The sequence below is a fragment of the Grus americana genome, chromosome 1, assembly GCF_028858705.1.
Source record: "Grus americana isolate bGruAme1 chromosome 1, bGruAme1.mat, whole genome shotgun sequence".
In the NCBI taxonomy this organism is placed as follows: Eukaryota; Metazoa; Chordata; class Aves; order Gruiformes; family Gruidae; genus Grus; species Grus americana.
Genome location: NC_072852.1, coordinates 47358501 through 47377051, shown reverse-complemented (window position 1 = coordinate 47377051; position 18551 = coordinate 47358501). Strand labels below are relative to the sequence as shown.

The window sequence follows — 18551 nt, the reverse complement described above, 5'->3', positions numbered from 1 at the left end:
GCACTACCAGGAAGGAGAAATCTGCTCCTAAAGGTGCTTCTCCGATCCGATTTTTGCTCCGCACTTCGTGTAAGAGTAGGATCCGGCTTTCCACTCGGGAACATCGCAGAGACAGGCACAGCCTTCCTCTGCCTGCAGCCGGAGATGGCGCTCCTCCCGGAGCAGGCGTCTGTGTCCCCCCGCCTTTCCGGGGGGGACAAACCTGCTGGCTGAATTAGCCGAGTCGGGCTTGTGCTCCAGCAGCTGGATCTGCTCTTTGAAATCCAAATCCTCCCCCCGCCCGCTCCGCCGTGCTTTCCAACAAATTATAGAGATACACGCAAGGCAAAATACAAACACCATTCCTCATATCAAAGAAACAGACGCCCTACGAGAAAAATCCAAACCTGAAAAAGAAGCTCACTAGTATGTTATGCTGTATGTTACGGGTGAACATTTGCTTCACCCTCTCTCCCCGGGAATTTATTTCCAAGGAGGGGGAGCTCCCCCAAAGGAGCTGATTAAGAGTTTTAAGTGTAGAAGATTAACTAAATACAGCTGGTGGGTTTTGTTGTGCTTTTGTTTGTTTGTTTAGTATGTTTTATTTATTTTATTTTTTTTTTACCAACAACCATACTAGTGAGCTGCTTTTTCAGGTTTGGATTTTTCTGCCATCGCGAACCGACGGAGCTCTGACTGTAGAGCACCGAGCATTACCGCACCTCTGCAGACGAGCAAACCTAAAGAAAAGCCCTCCTTTGCAAGTTACGCGGTCTTCCCTGCTGGCAGTTTGATTAATATTGGGACAATTCCGAAAATATACAGGCTACATTACCGGAGCGACCTCGAGGCTCTGAATGTATCGAGGGGCCTGGAGAGCGTGTGGGGGGCTGCCTTGTCATCTCAGATGAATTGATTTCTCCTAGTGCATGAAATATGGGTCGACATTCTGGTTTCTAAGCACGAAGCTAAAGGAAGGTGTGAGACAGAAGGGACAGGGGCTAAGAAATAGATCCCTGTTCAGGTTGGAGGCACTAACAAACGGATGCATTGAGCTGCTTTGACAGGGACTGCTGGTTTTCAAGGCTAGCTCGTTTGAAAGAACCGTTGCTGCTTTTTTTTCCCCCCCTTTTTTTTTTCCCCTAATGCGATGTGTGCTAGATCCGATTAAAAATGTGTAATTCAGCGATGCTGAAAGCCACAGAGCAATTTTATTCCGGTCTTTCAGCACCCGGCTCTGTACAGTCTCAGCCTTATTTTGTCCTTTGCTGAGAGCTGCCTATATCTTTTGGAACGCAGGCGTGCATTAAGGAGCATCTATCCCCGAGTCTTTAGACTCTCTGCCCTCCTTACCAGAAACGGCTAGATGAATACAAAAAAGGACTTAGTGGTTAACCGATATGTTGGTAATATTTCATCCACGGGCCTCCTCCTCCTCCCCTTTTAAAACTTCAGCTCTTGGAAAAACAACATATTTTAAGCTTTCCACACAAATATTGATACTGGCAAATAAAGTCAGCCCCCAGCCTATGGTTAGAGACAGTCTTCTTTTTGTTTCTACTCCGGGCAATCAAAATTAATCCACTGTATTACAAATTGCTGAGGAGTATTTCACTTTTCCTGACAAAACCCGTACCTGGCATATGTCACCGCAAGAGAGCTTTTCCCTAGCCCGTTTGTGTGGTGGCTGGTTCTAGGGGGTATCAGGCAGCAATGGGCGGTGGGGAGGGAACATGACCCAGCAGGAAAGTCTCATTTCTGTCTGCATCTGTGCTGGGGCAAGAGGCGTTGGGGTGTCACCGAGTAACCAGGTAAAGCGGAGGTGGTGTAAGCGTGAAGCCTTACCTCGCCTCCAGCTTGCGGGGCAAGAGGTACCCGCGAAGAGAGAGCAGGTCGCCCCCCGGACCACTTGACATCACAGCCAGCGCATCGCTCCAGACCAGGGACCAGTCCTTCCCGCACCGCCCCCGTCGAGGCTCTGAGCTTAACCCGGCACAGGGCCAAGGTGCACATGAACGCAACAACCTCTCGAGTCATTACCTGCAATTAAAAGCGAACGAAAACGGCACCAACATGAAGGGGCCGTATGAAACGCAGCTCTTCGCTATTGGCTTTTATTCAGGCAAAAGTCGCACAAAAATCAATGGGGCTGAACCCGCAATGAAGAACGAAGCCCTTTCTCGTAAAATGGGAAACGAACGAACGTATGATCTCACACACACCGTTCGCCCTGCGCTCCTCCGGAGCGGGGCCGCAGCGCTGCCGCTCCCGCGGGCCGACACCGACTGCAGCGGCGCGGAGCGGCCTCGCTCGCCCCGCCGTAGTTTTCACAGAAACCGCAAATTAAGAATAAACTGCGACGGAAGAGAAAAAGCCACCAGAAATTACCACTTCGTGGGCGATTTATTTCTCTTCTTCTCTCCTGCCGCTCGCCTAGCTGTGCTTGGTTTTTTGTTTTTGTTTCTGGTTTTTTCCTTCCCCCCCCCCCCCCCCGCGGCACGCCTTCTTTTCTCACATTAAGGAAATCGTCGTTTAAAGGAAAATTGCTGGAGAACTGTATTAAATCGCGCGAATGGCAGCATATTAGGCAAATTAGAGTCAAGCTTACGGTTGACTTGTGTTCTTGCAATGAATAACCTCTCGAACGTCCTACACATGGTGACGGTGGCAGAAAACGCGCAATTTTGAAGGGACAGCTCTCGTCTAATGACCGGAATGTGACAGGAAAACAGAGCCGATTTTATTTTTTTTACCTTCTCCTTTTCAGAGCGTGGCTCACAAGCACAGAAAATTAAGCCGACTTGAAATAGAGGCATTCATGCTTTATTAGAATTTTACCTAAATAGCTGTAGCGACCTCTCCTAAAAAAGCCGTCCTGTACAGATAGCTCGGGATATTTGCCGCGCCCGTTGGCTGTAGCTTAGGTAATTGGTGGGGCTTGTTTGCGTTCCCAAAATGCTAACCTCTGGTTTTTTTTCTCTAAGAGTAATTTAACAAATAAAAACGCTAGGAATAAAGATAACTCCACCCTCAGCTATCAACTAACATTTTTTTTATCACATCTTAACTTTGTAAAATTGGCATTGGTTGTTACCAATACAAAATGTTTTATCTGCTCCTTGTTATTAAAGACGTAGCAATTGCATTTCAGTCAGAAATAATTTTGCATCTACCTGGGTATTTGGGCTTCTTTAGTGTTTGACGCAAAAAAAAATAACTAGCTATATAAATAGCAATCAATCAACTAAGAAACTAAGAAAAGGTTGCTTAACAAAAAAAAAAAATCTGTCATTCAAATGAAGAGCAGAAGAGGAGCAAATGCTAGTTCTCAGCAGCTAGGCATGTGCTAACCTGTTGTGTCGGCATTTATGTCATCAAGATAATGGAGGAAGTCCATCTGTGCTCATGAACAATCCATCTGTCCATCTGCTCTGCAAATAATGGCGTAGTTCATAATGTCATTCATTTCAACTTCCAGTCCTTGTAAGGATAGTCAGTCTGGGGCAGTTGCACAATATTTCTACTAAAAGTCTATTTGAAAACCCAGTCCCTGTCCATTGGCCGTCATAGAAATTCATGAACATCTCTCCAGTAGGGATTTTAGTGCTAAAAGCCCTCAGTACAACTTGGCACCCAGAAAGTGCCTTGAGGGTGGATCCAAGGAGATGTGGTCAGCACTTTCCTGTCCACCATCTACCTTGAGAACCAGGGAAGCAGTTCTCCGCAAGACCCAACAGCTGGTTTAGACTGACATATATTGTTACCTGCAGGCCATACCTATGTCTCTTTCCCTACTCTAGGCACATTTTTCTACCGCTGTGTGAGAAGAAAGAGGTGTCTCATTCCTACTTAACCACAGCTATATCCATGACCAGTTGGCATCCCACTTTCATATCTATATCTATATCTATATATATCACACAGGCTCTTAGAAGTGCTGCAGTAGTTCAGCATGGGCCAAGATTTCCATTCTCTAAGACCTTATGCAATGATGAAATCAGCAGTGACTGTGATTCATCTGCTTTCCACAGACTACTAGCCAAAAATTCTATACTGGGCTAATGCTTTTCACAGCTCCTATAAAAAATAAAATTAGTTAATTTGGTTTTCACTTATGACTGTAAAAAGAAATAAACAAAGAAACAAAGTTTGCTGGTGTAAGTTGGTTATTTTTCCAGCTAGTACAGCTAAGTACAAACAGCTTGGATCTCAGATGTGGTATCAGGCTACTCAATCTTTTATAATATGGTTGAGTTCCTTTCCTGCCTTTTTGGGGCCATGCGGTAACAGCTACTTTTCATATGTGTTTTTCTCATTAAATAAAAGCATATTAAGATATCGCAGTGTCCCAGAATATTAGCCTGGCTTCCATTAATGCTAATAGGAGTAACTTCAGTGTGTACGAAGGAAAGACTGTACATCCATAAATATACATTGCCATTATGATGATATGACACTAAAATCAAAAGGATATCGATCAGTATATTCCTCACAGTGCGTACAACAGTTGCAGTGGGAGACGAAGTGGCAGTTTTGCACCCTTGCGTCTGAGGCCAGATTTGGACGCCACTTGTGGCATGTTTTTGAAAAATGTAAACATTATGTACAGGGGACAATCCTTTAATGAATGTATGTTTGAATAATAGGATTATTAATAATTAATTATAATGATTTACGAAGTCAAAAAGTGGCACCAACTCACCCTGCACCAAAGCAATGTCTATCCTATAGATACATTGGCTCCCTGCTATTTGCAGATCTGTTAAAACACTAAACCTATTTGAGCAATAATCTTTTGAGTCAACATGGTTACCGTTTAAGAGTGTCCTAACATGGAAGTACGAAAATCTGCCCCTTATTCTGTGAGAAACATTTCCTCATGGTGTTTTGTCATTCAGGTGTGTGTTATCTGAGAACCATTAACACCCTGTTCTCATGCAGAATACGCATTTTGGGGAGTATTTTTTTCTGCTGCAGCAAGTAATGATGCTCCTAAAGCCACCATTCAAACGACAGAGGGTTTAAAAAACTACTGTACAGACGATCAGGTAAGGTGCACAGGAAAAGACACTCCAGGGAACCATTCAGGAGAGCTCGCAGAAAGCTTTTCAATTCAATTTGGTGAATGACATCCATTAAAGGATCAAAGCATAAATGTGTCTTGGTGGTTTCATTCTTAATTTTGAATCAATGCTTTTCTACATTTCTGAGACTCGAGCTTCATATATCCAAGGAAGATTTTCTTAAAAAGCTTATTGACATGAAGTCATTCCTCCTTCATGTTAAAGGATCTACAGGGAAAAGAAAAAGGGGCTGAGGAGATGATGCTAGAGAGCTGCGAAGAGGTCTGGAGCACCAAAAAGGCAGTAGCGCACTAGAAACATGCAGTTTTGGGGATCTGTGGTGCAGGCTTTGCTGGGCCGTCACTGTGACTCACAGCTGCACCAACATCAGAACAGATTGCCAGAGAAACTTACTTTTAAGAATATGTTCTCGTCCTAAATGTGAATTGCTGGGGGTGAGGGGGTGGGAGGGCATGTGGGTAGGAAGAAAAAAGAAAAACAAACTCAAGACAGACACAAAGAAAGCATGAAACAGTTTTCTGTTATCTAAGATAGGGCTTGAAAATATGTCATGATGTGTAGCATTTGTGTTACCTCTGATCTTACATAGCATAAGGTGTGACTATGAACACCAGGCATTTGCCCAGATTTAGGGTTGCTTCACCTTACTCCCGAAAGCCATAAAGGTCTTTCTGCTAGTTTGAACAGAAATCGCACCTTGCACTTTTACCCATATTTGACCAGATACAGTGTACTTTCAACACTGCCATTCTTAAAAAAATGTGTTGGATACAATAATAAGACATCATCCTAGTACGCTACTTAACCTACGCATAACAATAACAACTTACAGAATAGCAGACTAAGCATATTATGAACCTGAAAAGGCATGTCAGCAAATATTGCCACTCCAATTTGTAATTTAGTAAGTTGTATGCTAAAAAGCTACTATTTTCTCTTTGCAAAATAAAATGCCTTTAAAAATGTTGCCAAAACATTTTATTTAGGCTTGGAGATATTTCTCATTCAGAAACACCTGGAAAGCAAAACAGATCAGGTATAACGACTTTTATACAGCAGATCTTTTTTAGATATAGAGCTAGATATAGATGATATAGAAAGATTTACGAAATATGAAAAATACCTCTTATTTACAGCTGTGGTGATCCGCAGTATATTATAGACTCTCTAGACAAATAGAGGGAATAATCTGTGCGAACTGTGATTCTAAGTGTGTGAACTGCTTGATTTTGCATTTTGATGCACCCGTCACTGTGGTGTATTTATTTCCTGACCACACTGCCACAGATAGTGGCAAACATTTGGAACTAACAAAGTTTTTCCTACAAAACTTATACCCTTGATGATACAATTCAAACCACACAAGCTCCAGTCTTTAGGGTGACATTTAAAAGTCATTATACAGCAGATCTGGAAATTCAGTTTAACACCTACTACATACATTAGGAAACTAACTAGATAACTTTAGCATCTAACGATATTTCATACCCTGCTGACAACCACAGCATTTCTATAGTCAGGCTGGGAAACCTTCACTGATCATCATTCTTCAGAAAGGCAAACACATTTTTTCTGAAGTAGGCTGCACTGACTTTTGACAAGTACAATGATAATAAAAACAGCACGCTGATTCAAATGAGCAAAGTTATTTACTGGAGGTTTTCCATGAGATCACCCACCTTTTAATCTGAAAATTAATGTGAGTATTCACAAAAATGAAGATAACTGCTTTCAATCTGTAGTCATATGTGTATTTTAGCATAAAAAAGCACCTCACAAAATAATGTCATATGTAATTTAAGTACATTTTAAAAACAACCACAACGTAAGAATTTGCTCTTTACTGACTGAAGTTCAAGGCCCATTACCCTCACCACCTCTTTCTCAATCTGTAGGGGGTTGAGGCTTCACAATATTGGACAGAAACAGATGAGGAAATACCAAAGACAGACTTCACTAGACCCAGTTAGCAACTTCTACCCTCAAAGTGGAAAACATTAAAATAATGTTAGGCTTTGAAATCAAGGAACATTTTCTGTCCTGTATGTTGATGGACAAAGCATTCACTAGAAGTAATGAGTTATATACCCATGAATCGTTGACATCGTATTTCTTCTCTTTCTCTAGATCTCTTTGCACCACAAAACTTTTACACATGAAGGGGTTTGGCTACACGAACAATTAAAGTTGGGTTAACAGTGTCAAAATGAGAACTTAGTAAATTATTTTTTTTTCTTTAACCTGCCAGAAAAATGTTACAAGTTCTTGAAAGTACAAAACTATAACAGGTTGTTTTATCATATTATGACCATAATTCAGGATGAAAGCTGTAGAGGACTTCTCATATTACTAAAAAAAGATAAGTGCATCCCCACCATTTGTAGGTTGCTGCGAATTTTTGCTGTTTCAATAAAATATACTAAACAGACTTCTCTAGGAATGGCATTTCTGGCTGTTATAGCTCACAACATAGTTTGCAAGCATGTATTTTATTTGTGAGAAAATTAGAATTCAGCGTTTTGATACGTGACATACACCACATAAGCGTGAACCATTATTACATTTGCACATCTCAACCAGTTCTTACAAGCAAGTCTAAACTTGTTCACCGTACAGTTCTGCATTCTACACCACATAAACATATAAGCAATTGCAAACACAAACTATGATAACTTATTGACAGCTATAAAATACTTTGACCAAAAAAAAAAAAAAAATTCAAACCACTGCAACCATACATAATAAGACAAGTCATATGCAGTTAACTGAAACTGTTTATATTGGTAATAAATGAGAACCCCAAGATTGATATTCACAGGATTAAAAAGAAACAGCTCTCCATATGCTCTCCATATTTCATTAAATCAACTAGTTAAATTATCTCCAATATTCAGCTAATATTTTTAAGCTTTTGCCTTTTTTTGCCTGCTCCCCATCCTCCGCTGAGCTGCACCGGATGGTCTCGAAATGATATCCGTTCTTTATGAGATGGACCCAAACATGATTTTTCTGGAGGACACATATTCTTTTCTAAACAGTAAACAGACATGTGAAATTAACAAAAAACCCAAACAAAACTCCCTAAATTTCACTGCATCATGTTCTTTTTAAGATAACAATACTCATTGATACATCTAATTTGATAGCACACAACTTTTATAATTACGTATTGCTTACTGTTTTAAAAGCAATACAAGTATTTTCACAAGGTAGTACTTTTTGTAAAAACAAACTCCTTATCAAACTAGACAGTAAAATAACTATACAAAATTATCATATTTTTAAAAGTGCCACTATCTGTCCATTTTGAACATATTTTAAACACATATAGAGATACGCAATGCTTTTGACACAGAAAGTAGTAATGTCATTCATCCTTCAAGTGGACAGAGAACTAGTTCAGTAGATATATCTAATTAACAAGTTATTCGTTTACTATATTAGACCAAATAAAAGAGAGATTTGGTTTTTCCAAAGCCCAGGAATACTTAAACTTTGATGCTGTATGGTGCCACAGCAAGTAAAAGCACACACAGAAATACGTGAAATAATCGCTTTCATTGTCACGCACACAGATGCTAATTTAGACAACAGTTTCTACAAAATACTTTTAAGATAATTATTTAAATAAAATAACTAGTAGACCTGACCAAAGGTATGAAGTTTATTTTACAGAAACCAATGCTTTACAGGTAGAAATATCTTTCTTAGACATCTACAAGGAAGAAAGCGCCTGTGGAAGACCACTCAAACTTTGCAAGAGAATGATATGATGTTCACGGTACAGAAGGTTATACATATATATATATATATATATATAATTAGCATGCTATCTTAGCTTATCAAAAATTTTACAAACATCTTTTTGCCACCTATCAAAGGAAAAGATTACTAACTGCACAGTTTTAGGTTTTTTTTTATGTTTTAACTTTTTAGTACTAACAGTAAAATTAAATTTCTCACAATAGAGAGTCCTAAAAATTAAAAACAAAACTTAAATCATATGACTGAATATAGGTCTATCTACTAATATATACAACACAGCTATAAATGCCAAACAGTGAGAACGCCCTTGTTTTTTCATGGATGCTTTTCCGTAGTCTGAGATCTAAATGTCAGGAGCTTTTCCCAGCCTACAGTTCCACTTTTATTATTGCAAATGTATCTTACTAAATAGTTTTCTCTTTCCGCAATTAAGAGCTTTCAAGTATTTTTAACATGATCCCCGTTCAGTTTCTTATGGCCCTACAGATGTACTCGATCATTTTTTTCCTTAAAATATGTTTTAGGTCTACCTGATAAAGGTTTAAAATACTAATGTCTTGCCTTTACAGCATTCCCAGTTTCCTTGTCTTTAGATCCTTTTATTTAACACCTCAAATGGTAGCAGGTATCTCTAGTGCAGAAAAGCTTTCATTAAAGGGAAAACAATCAAGTTATTTAATCAAGCAGTAAACTTGCCATTAATTCTGTTGACTGGGAACCATAACGTGTTCACTGAAGGCTGAAACCCTTAAATTAGTAAACTAAAAGTGGTTAATTAGTGGAAATTCAAAATAAATCTGACATGGTAATAATATTGCATCCCTCCTTTAATTTAAAGAGATGTTTTCTGAAGTTGCAAACATTGTTAAAGAACAAAAAGAATCAAGACTGGAATATGCCTTTTGTTAAAAAAAAAAAAAAAGAGGGTAATAATTATTGCATGTTTAGACTGGAAAAAAAGTTTGGGGCTAAATTATGCTTGAGACTGACTTTCCTATGCACTCATCTTCAAGGTTGTATCAATGATAAAGGTAAACTAGACATACTATTTATTTAATTCTATATTTTGGGGGAAAAATTATGACATGATTTTAACAACAGAATAAATACAAATGCCAGAACAAAAACATAATTAATGAATTTTAAAATTAGTTTATAAGTGATAAAGTCAATGTAGCAAAACAGGAAGTCAATCACATCCTAGTTCCCTAATCTGGATTATTTCTGGACTAACATTTCTCACTTGTTTATGAACCTGTCTGTACAGCTGAATATTATTTTCATGATGGACTTCAGAAGTCTGTAAATGTAGCTTTTCTGGCTTTCCACTTACAAGTATACGCAATTCATTGGAAAGGATATATTGTCTTTCTATTACTATGAAACGTATATTGTTATTATACCATAAAAAAATCCCCAAAGACTTTCTGTAATTTGCTGCAAGAAACTTGTGAAAAGTCTTTGTAAATTACTAATGTATTCTTTTATTTTGGCAGAATAACAGCCGTATCTGTCATAGCATGAATAGTGCTTGTCTAAACTTCAGAGTCAAAAGTTCACAAATTTATTTTTTTAAATTTTAATTGTTACTGATTTATACATTGTTTAGAGGGTAGTGTAGTCAAATATTTTGTGAGTAAAATGTAATAACTTATTAATCTTGAGTGCATATATGCTGTCTGACAAAACAATGTTTTAGATGTCTGTGAGAATCATAGCTCAGGATTTGTAGCCCCTGAGTAATAGAGCAGGATAACTTCCTTAGCCTGAAGGTATTTTTGCAAAATCCCAGATACTCTGAAGGTATAGACTCTCCGCTCCCTTGAATGCAGGTTTAACGAACCAGAGGCTATCAGCTATCGGTGCTCTTTTGCTTTATCTAGCCTGAAGTGCTGGTTAGTTTTCCCAGGGTCTGCTTTAAACTTTACAGTAGTGACCTAGACAAACTGAATCAAAGCATAGACTACTCCGTATTGTTTCTTTCCATCCTTCACAGAGTTCTCAGCACTTTTAGTCAAATAAAATAAAACCATTGCAGGGAATGATCAACTAGTTTAGAACGAAATATCTACACGACAGGTTTGTTGTACGTTACTGCAAATCACTCCCTTTGTACGTCCCATCTTCCTGTCTTTGAAATGGGCATAATTATGCTTGCCCTTCTGATAAAGCACTTTTGATGTCTACTAAATAGTACTAAAAGATGGGTATTATTATCAGCATTGCTGTTCTAGTTATTGGTCTAACTGGAGTGATGAAAGACAGTACTGGCATGGAGATCGAACAGCCTATTCCCTGAAGAAAAATTCTGAGACACAGATATGAGTCCAATCAGCATATACGCATAGTGAAGTTTGCTTTCTCCCATTCATATTACACCTTATTCTCAGAAATTATATTTGCAGACTGCCAGTGGCTTAAATGTTAATTAAGATTGAAAAAATTGTGTCATAAAGCAAAGAAATACCTCATTTACAATGAAGGTATTAGTCAAATATGAGAAAGATTTTAATTGCAGTTCTTTCCCCTGGAGTTTAATGCAAGAACAGAAAGAAAAATGAAAATATAGGAATGGAATGCATTGCAAATATAGGACTGACCTTATTCATCATACATCTGCCCACAAATTACTATGCTTATTTTTAATTCATGTCTTTTGCTATTTCAGTGAAAATCTAGGTATGAACACTCTTGTGGTGAAGTAAGAGCAGCTTTGTACTTAAGTATAAAGTAAGCACCTAGTAGAGTCTTACAAGAGGTAGAAATATTACATGTAAATTAAAACTAAGCCTTAGTTGTTTTGTTGTCAATGCTGTGTTTACAACAGGTTTTCTGATTCTACCTTATTCAAACAGGGATTTTTTCCCTTCAAAAATATTCAGTAAAGACAGCTCCATTAGCAAATGGTTAGAATTTTGTCTAGATCAAGGGGATGAGGGAAGACAAGAGAGTCTGGTGAGGGATGACAGGGTCATGTTCAATTAAGAGACTGAACCTAGAAATGTTCCTCAAAAATACAGCCTTGTTTTTCTAAAACAAACAAACAAAACCCAAAAAACCCTCAACCCCCCAAAATACAAATTAAAATGACAGGTAACTGATCCTTATTATATTTGTTTCACTTACATTCATTGCCTTTACTTATATTTATTGTGCTTTACTTCTCCTTGCACATAAATACATTTATACCTGCTCAGGTGAAGTTGTGCAATTTTACAGCTTTACGAGATTTTTTTTTTATTTTAAGAAAAGGGGAGAACATAATAAAAAGTGGGGAGGATACTTAGTTCAATGTACAGAAAACTAAAGCAAAGATTCACCAAAACCAATCATTGATAGCAAATGAAAACATTTTGCATTTTTTACCATGTTCTACCAAGCATACACCTGAAGTGCTGCAAGGTCAGATATTCAGGTATTACTAAAATATTAAAAATCTCTGTGAGATCCTTTAATTATTCTTCAGGGCGTACTTTATTTGAAAGTCTGATTTTACACCTCAATAGTTTTTTTGAGAGAGCTTATTGCTTTCTCTTACAGCATTACTAATGATGTGAATAGTTTTTACAGCAAGCTTGGATTTGCAAAACCTCTATTTTTCCCTAAACTGCAATATGTCTAGCAAATGAACGGTTCATGTATTAGCATATATGAGTGAATAAAATTAGTTTTATCAGAACTTTTTGACTCATAAAATAAAATACAGTTGTATTTTGCTACAAATATAAAGAGATCTGTAAGACATATTTCATTAATATTCAGACATACACACAGAGGTATGCACATGTGTATTTGTGATTTATGAATAGTTGTAAGCACAATCTTAATTCTTTATTTTCATGTTATGCTCCATGAATGTATTTGTAGCAAATACCCAAATACCAAATACCCAAAGGCAACAACAGAAAGATTCACATTGTTTCAAGCCCATATAGAAGTATCTTTACTAAATATAAATTAGAACTATTACATTGGTTATACTCTATAAAGTACTGATATTTTTGACAACCATAATAATACTAATAATTTTTACCATTACTGGTACTAGAATTAAATAGAATCTGGCAAGTTTATTAAGTATAATTTGACATGATACACAGTTATTCAAATACTCACTCATATGGGAACAAAATCTTAGCCAAGAAAAGCAATTTAATTTCTCCTATCCCAAACTAGGCTTTGGAAGACAAGCTGTAACAGTTATTTACTGTACTTTCATTTAATTGTAATATTTGACTATATGAAGCTCCAGTATAGTCTGAGAGATTTTCAGGTGCCTGTATACATCAAATAACCATTTTTTTTGAGTATGTGCTGAAAGCTTGTCTTGGGTTAAGTTAACATGCTTCTATTTCTAAGCAGTCACTTTTCTGTCGTTTAATCTGTTTTCTGCTATTGATTTGTTCTGGTCTTTTTTGGTTAAAGCCTGGGTCTTTTAACAAATGTCAAGGTTTACATATCCTCTGTTTTGATAAGTAATGCAATATGTAAAATGCTTTGAATGAAATTCTTGGTGTCCAAGAAGAAAAGCTTTGTTAAAAAGGTTATGATAGAAATTTTATGATGTATAGTAGACGTCATAGGGCATTTATCGATCCACCTAACATTGTGTGTCTGGAGATATAATTTATTTCAAAGTCCTTACCATATTGTATTACTTAAGAGCAAATACAGCATAAGAAGGCATGGAGAAAAAACTTCAACTTTTTAATGAAAGTGACCAGAACAAATCCTGAGCAGCAAAGCGTTTACATCAATTTAAGCTCTGGAAAGAAGTTAGGTTCAGCAGGATTGTGAAAAAGGTAAATGCTACAATCTCAGAAAGGTTACTTTTTAATAATGTTATTTATGGCTATATTGAAGTAGGATCAATTTTTTTTTTTTTTTAAGTTTTATTGTTTATATCAAAACAAAAATATATTTATTGTATTGCAATTTTACATTTTTTTTTTGTATTTCACACTTATCTTTGAATAGCATTGAGAAGCTTCAGGAGCATCTCATATGAAATATAAGATCACATCATATGTAAAGATGTATCTCTTTTCCATATGGAGATTTGAAGATAAAACACAGTCATGATTTTTTTTTTTGGTAAGCAAATGATTAATTTTGTCTGTAAATCTCCTTGACTTCAAGTTGGTATAACTAGAGACTAATCTTAAAATTCTGTAGAAACAATGAACATAAATATCTTTGTTTATCAAACATCGATGCTGTTCTAAGCAGGTCATGCTGACAATTACATACTTGAATAATCTGAACTCTAAAATGTGACTCAGTCACATGAAGGAATTCAGATAGATAAGCATTCACAAGAATAAGTTATAAACATTTATCAAGTGCTATTCTACACACTTAAAATAAACAACATAATAAACATAATGCTCCAAATACGTTCCTGTAAAATATAATATTTTCCTAACTATGAACAGGACTTGTAGCACCATTGGTTATTAAAGCCCAATATTTATTTTGTTTTTCAGCTCCTTATCTATTTCCCCAATTTTGACCATTTAGGATGAAATTTTATATACTGAGTATCTGCTTTTGGCCAAAGTTTTCTGAAAGGTCGGTCACTTGTAAGAAAATATGTGAAATATTTATGTTGCCCTTTGCAGAGGGGACTTGAAGTCCGCCAAGTAACAGAGCCTTGCTTTTAGGATTTGTCCAAATTTGGATCAAGTATATACAAATTGAAGTTTCTACATGATCGGAGGAAAAGTTCTTGATTTTTTTGGCTATATTCCCTAAAATATCAGTCAGCATGGAAACGTGCTTCACCAAGATGTTACACGGAGCTAAGCAAGACTATTCCTAAAAATAACGTTGAAGATCATGCGAGGTCAGGGAACTTAAGAGCCTGCTTGTTACATGCTCTCTGGGCAGATGGAGCCTAGCTACAAGAACCATGGAGAGGATAAGAACCAAAGCTCCTATAGGAAGGAGACAGAGAAGAGGCAGAGGGTTGGAATTAAAACCTGAGAGAGAAATGAGACTGACTTGGAGTTAAGGTGAAAGAAACTAAGGCTAACTAGGCAAACAAGTGACGTAGCTGGCACAAGAAACTAGAATGACTTGAAAAACAGACCTACACTGAGAACAGAGAGAAAACATGGGGAAGAAGAAAGCTGTGGCTTGGCAAAGGGGAGTTGAGTAAGAATGAAGACAGATTAAGGGGCACTAGATGGGCCCTAACTCTCAGAATTTACATAATTAAAAGACGTGAACATACAGGTCATGACAAGAAAGGGTATACAGAATAAGTAGATTAAGATTCTGGACTCAAGATCTTCCTAAATAGTACACTAAACTAGGCAAAATTTGGAGGAGATTTAAACTAGGAGATGATGAATCTGAGGAATACTGGCAAGGAATAGCTGGATACAAAAGGGAATAGAGAGAGAGGAAAAAGTAAATCAGACAAGGATCTGTAGAACCAAACACAAGACTCAGTGGTGACTGTGGACAGGAAGCCTAAGAGTGGATGGGAGAGGAAGCTTATGCCAGAATAAGAAGTTGGAGGAGCAGAACAAGAATTGTTCATAGTGAAAGAAAGGATTAGGGAACACAAGTGTGGAAAAGACAGCAATGAAAAGGAGACAAAACAGAAGGAAGAAAAAAGGAAAGAAAGATTGTCTTGGGGAAAAAAAAATATCTATAGACGTATCATTGCCATTCAATGTAACAACTCTGTGATAGCCCAGCTTTCATTACTGAGTATTTCTGTGCAATGACTTGAGAAATATTTTTGAAGCTACTTGACAAATATCCCACAGCAAAGGAAACCTTGAATTATTATTTACTCATATGATATGACAGAAATCCTTGTGGTGGGTCTAATGGTTTCAAGGTTCCAAGTGGGTATCTAAGTTACGTGTAAGTCAATGTCTCAGAATGGATTTTCTCTTTTTTTTAACCTGTTTTCTCTCAAAAAGCCCCAAACAACTTCCTCCAAGAAACCCCAAACCCCACTAAAAGACTATCAGGCTGTAAAATTAAGCACTTAAAATTTAGGAAATGCCTCTGTATCTGTTATATGTAGTTCTTCAATTATTTTCATAATTCAAAACACAGATGATGAAATTACATGAGATAATGTATCATTTTTCTCCCTAGCCTGCTGAATTTAATGAAAGCAAGTTCTAAGTGCCTTTTAAAATCTGCATTTAGGTAATTTTTTAAATATGTAACCTCAAAATGGATCAAGTGGCATCTTGTAAATTATCATTCTGTAGTCTGTTCAAAAAGATTAGGTATGTACTGTTTGATAGTTAACTAATGTTGGACCAGATGATCCTTGAGGTCCCTTCCAATCTGGTATTCTATGATTCTATAATTCTATGATAATAATTTCAAATGTTTAGGAAATCAGTGTTTTTCAGCTGTGTTTAACAAATAGAAAAAAGTTCTGATCCTACAGAATATGTCGAATTTGCATGCATGAGTATTCTCACTATGCAAAATTATACACAAGTACTTTCCTGGTCTAGATTTTCTTCTTAATCCCGCTCATCACCCGTTGAATTTTTAAAACACGTGGGCATGGAAACAAATGGCATTACACTGATGAGCCAGGCCTATATGTGTGTTTCCCCACATTTTAAAAAAACATAAGTCATTTAGATTGCATACTGCAAGAACAGGGTAATACTCAGAGGTTATATATGTGAATAGAAGAAAACCCCCAAAAACCAGTGCAGTAAAAATTTGAAGTTTTTTGTATTGTCTATTAGATGCATGTATCATACTGAAATTTGGCTCACTGGCTTTGAAGCCAGGATTTCACCTCAGAAATTCACTTTTACCTGCACAATTTTATGTTCATTTTTGAAAGAAGCCTTCTTCTCAAGCCGATAAGATATATAGCTCTCTGCACACATAAATGGTGACACCTATGCTGATTTACTTCACTTCAAACACAGGATTTATATCTATTCTGGAAATAAATTCGTGGTACCTACCTGATTTTTCCTAGTTTTGTCATTATAAACTGTTTGTTGAATTTTTATTAATGTTTCTTGAAGGACTACTGCACTTCTATTGTTACTTAATACTTCTCCACAGTTAAGATAAAACAACCAGACAATTTAAGAAACTCTGAAAGAATGAGTTATACCTACATTCACACCCATTATCTTTATTTTGTGAATTAATCATTCCATCATTTGACATATCCCTTGATTTTGTGACCACTCTGTAACTAGTTGGTCATTTGCACGGCTGTACCTATGTATATCCATCTGTAACATCACTCCTTGGTTGACGTGGCAGTTACCAAATAGTTTATCCAGTTCACAAATGAGGAGGCCCCTTCCCTTTCCTAACAGTTAAACATCATGATGCTATCATCCTTCCATCAGCATACACAAACATTATACAAGGATGAAATATATCATGATTATTATTTCTGCAGATAGGAAAATTGATGTATATAGATTCAAAATGACATTCCTAATATCAACTAACAGGCTAGTGACAGAACTGGAAAAAAAAAGCCCAAACTCTTGAATCTGCAGTCAAATACTTTCTCTCATGTGGATAAAATGTATCCTATCAGCACTATACATTTAACATACACAGAACAGTAGGTTTTAGTATCTAAGTCTGCACATGACCAAGTCCCATTGTGCTGTGTATTTTCACATATAAGGGCGTCAAGTGAAGTTCAGTATACTGAAGAATGTTTGAATACATATTGAAGAGCATTGTACTGATTTATTCATTTCTAATACAGTGATTTTTCTCACTGATTATTTAAAAGAAATCATCAATGTCAGATGAAAAATTTGGATGTGACACAATACTGAGATTATGCGTTTTATCTACCTGCACCATAAGTTCAGAGGATATGAGCAAGCTCTTGTTTGGAAGTCATTAAAGAATTTCAAATTCATATAGAGTTGTGTCACTGCTGAATTACCCCATCTCTCTGCACAGCTCTCTGCTTAGGTACCATTCTATTCTAACATGTCTAACGGTTTCCAGATTGAGGCTATTTTGCATTTTTTCAGCCTATAACATAGGTCTAATTAGCTTCTAACTGTTTTCCTCTGACCATGTAAATATATGCTATGCTTTCATGTATGGTGGACTGACAGCTTTTTTTCCGAGGAATACTTTGTATTCTGGTAAGATGTACAGAGGTATCTGTGTGGTAAAAAATACTATGTTGAAAGGATGTTCAAAACAATATTCATGCTTTCCTAGTAGGTATCAAGGCTTTGTAAATTTTAGTTACTGCAGAACTGTAGAACCCTTTCTCATCCATTTTATGCCTTCATTTTCTGAGCACAAAAATATTAATAATATGTAATCATGTCACTATCTTTTATTGGACAAAATGCTTGTCCATTAACATTCATGTGGTCATATAACCAGATGTGGCTTACAGAAGAGAGAGCTTTATTCCTAGAATTGTGGCAGCAGTTGTGATTTCTAAGGTAAATTGTGTTCAGTGTTTTGCTGACGATAATAAGTAATTTGTACTTTAAATATCCTCTACAAATTTACAACATTTCTACACATTTTCTAAGGAGAATACATAAATTTTACCATTATCTTATAGGAAGTCTCCTAAGCGGGTAAATGCTAAAAACCTGATAGGACTACTTACTAAGTACCTCCATATTTGATCCCATGTTTCTAAGATGTTTCTTACTCAGTTTCTATAGCATGGCAAACTTTTAATGCAGACTGCATAAGCAAAAAAAAAAGACCAGA

The 18551-nt window shown here is 36.7% G+C and overlaps 1 protein-coding gene across 2 annotated transcripts in view; it reads right to left on the bottom strand.

The window, feature by feature from the left end:
• Positions 1–6584: 6584 nt before the first annotated feature.
• Positions 6585–18551, bottom strand: part of LRRIQ1 (leucine rich repeats and IQ motif containing 1) — a 114372-nt gene continuing 102405 nt past the window's right edge. For both annotated transcript variants that reach the window (XM_054812748.1, XM_054812750.1), the window contains one exon: positions 6585–8093. In XM_054812748.1, coding sequence (XP_054668723.1) covers positions 7954–8093 — 140 coding nt within the window. In that variant the 3' untranslated portion in view covers positions 6585–7953. The remainder of the gene's footprint in view (positions 8094–18551) is intronic.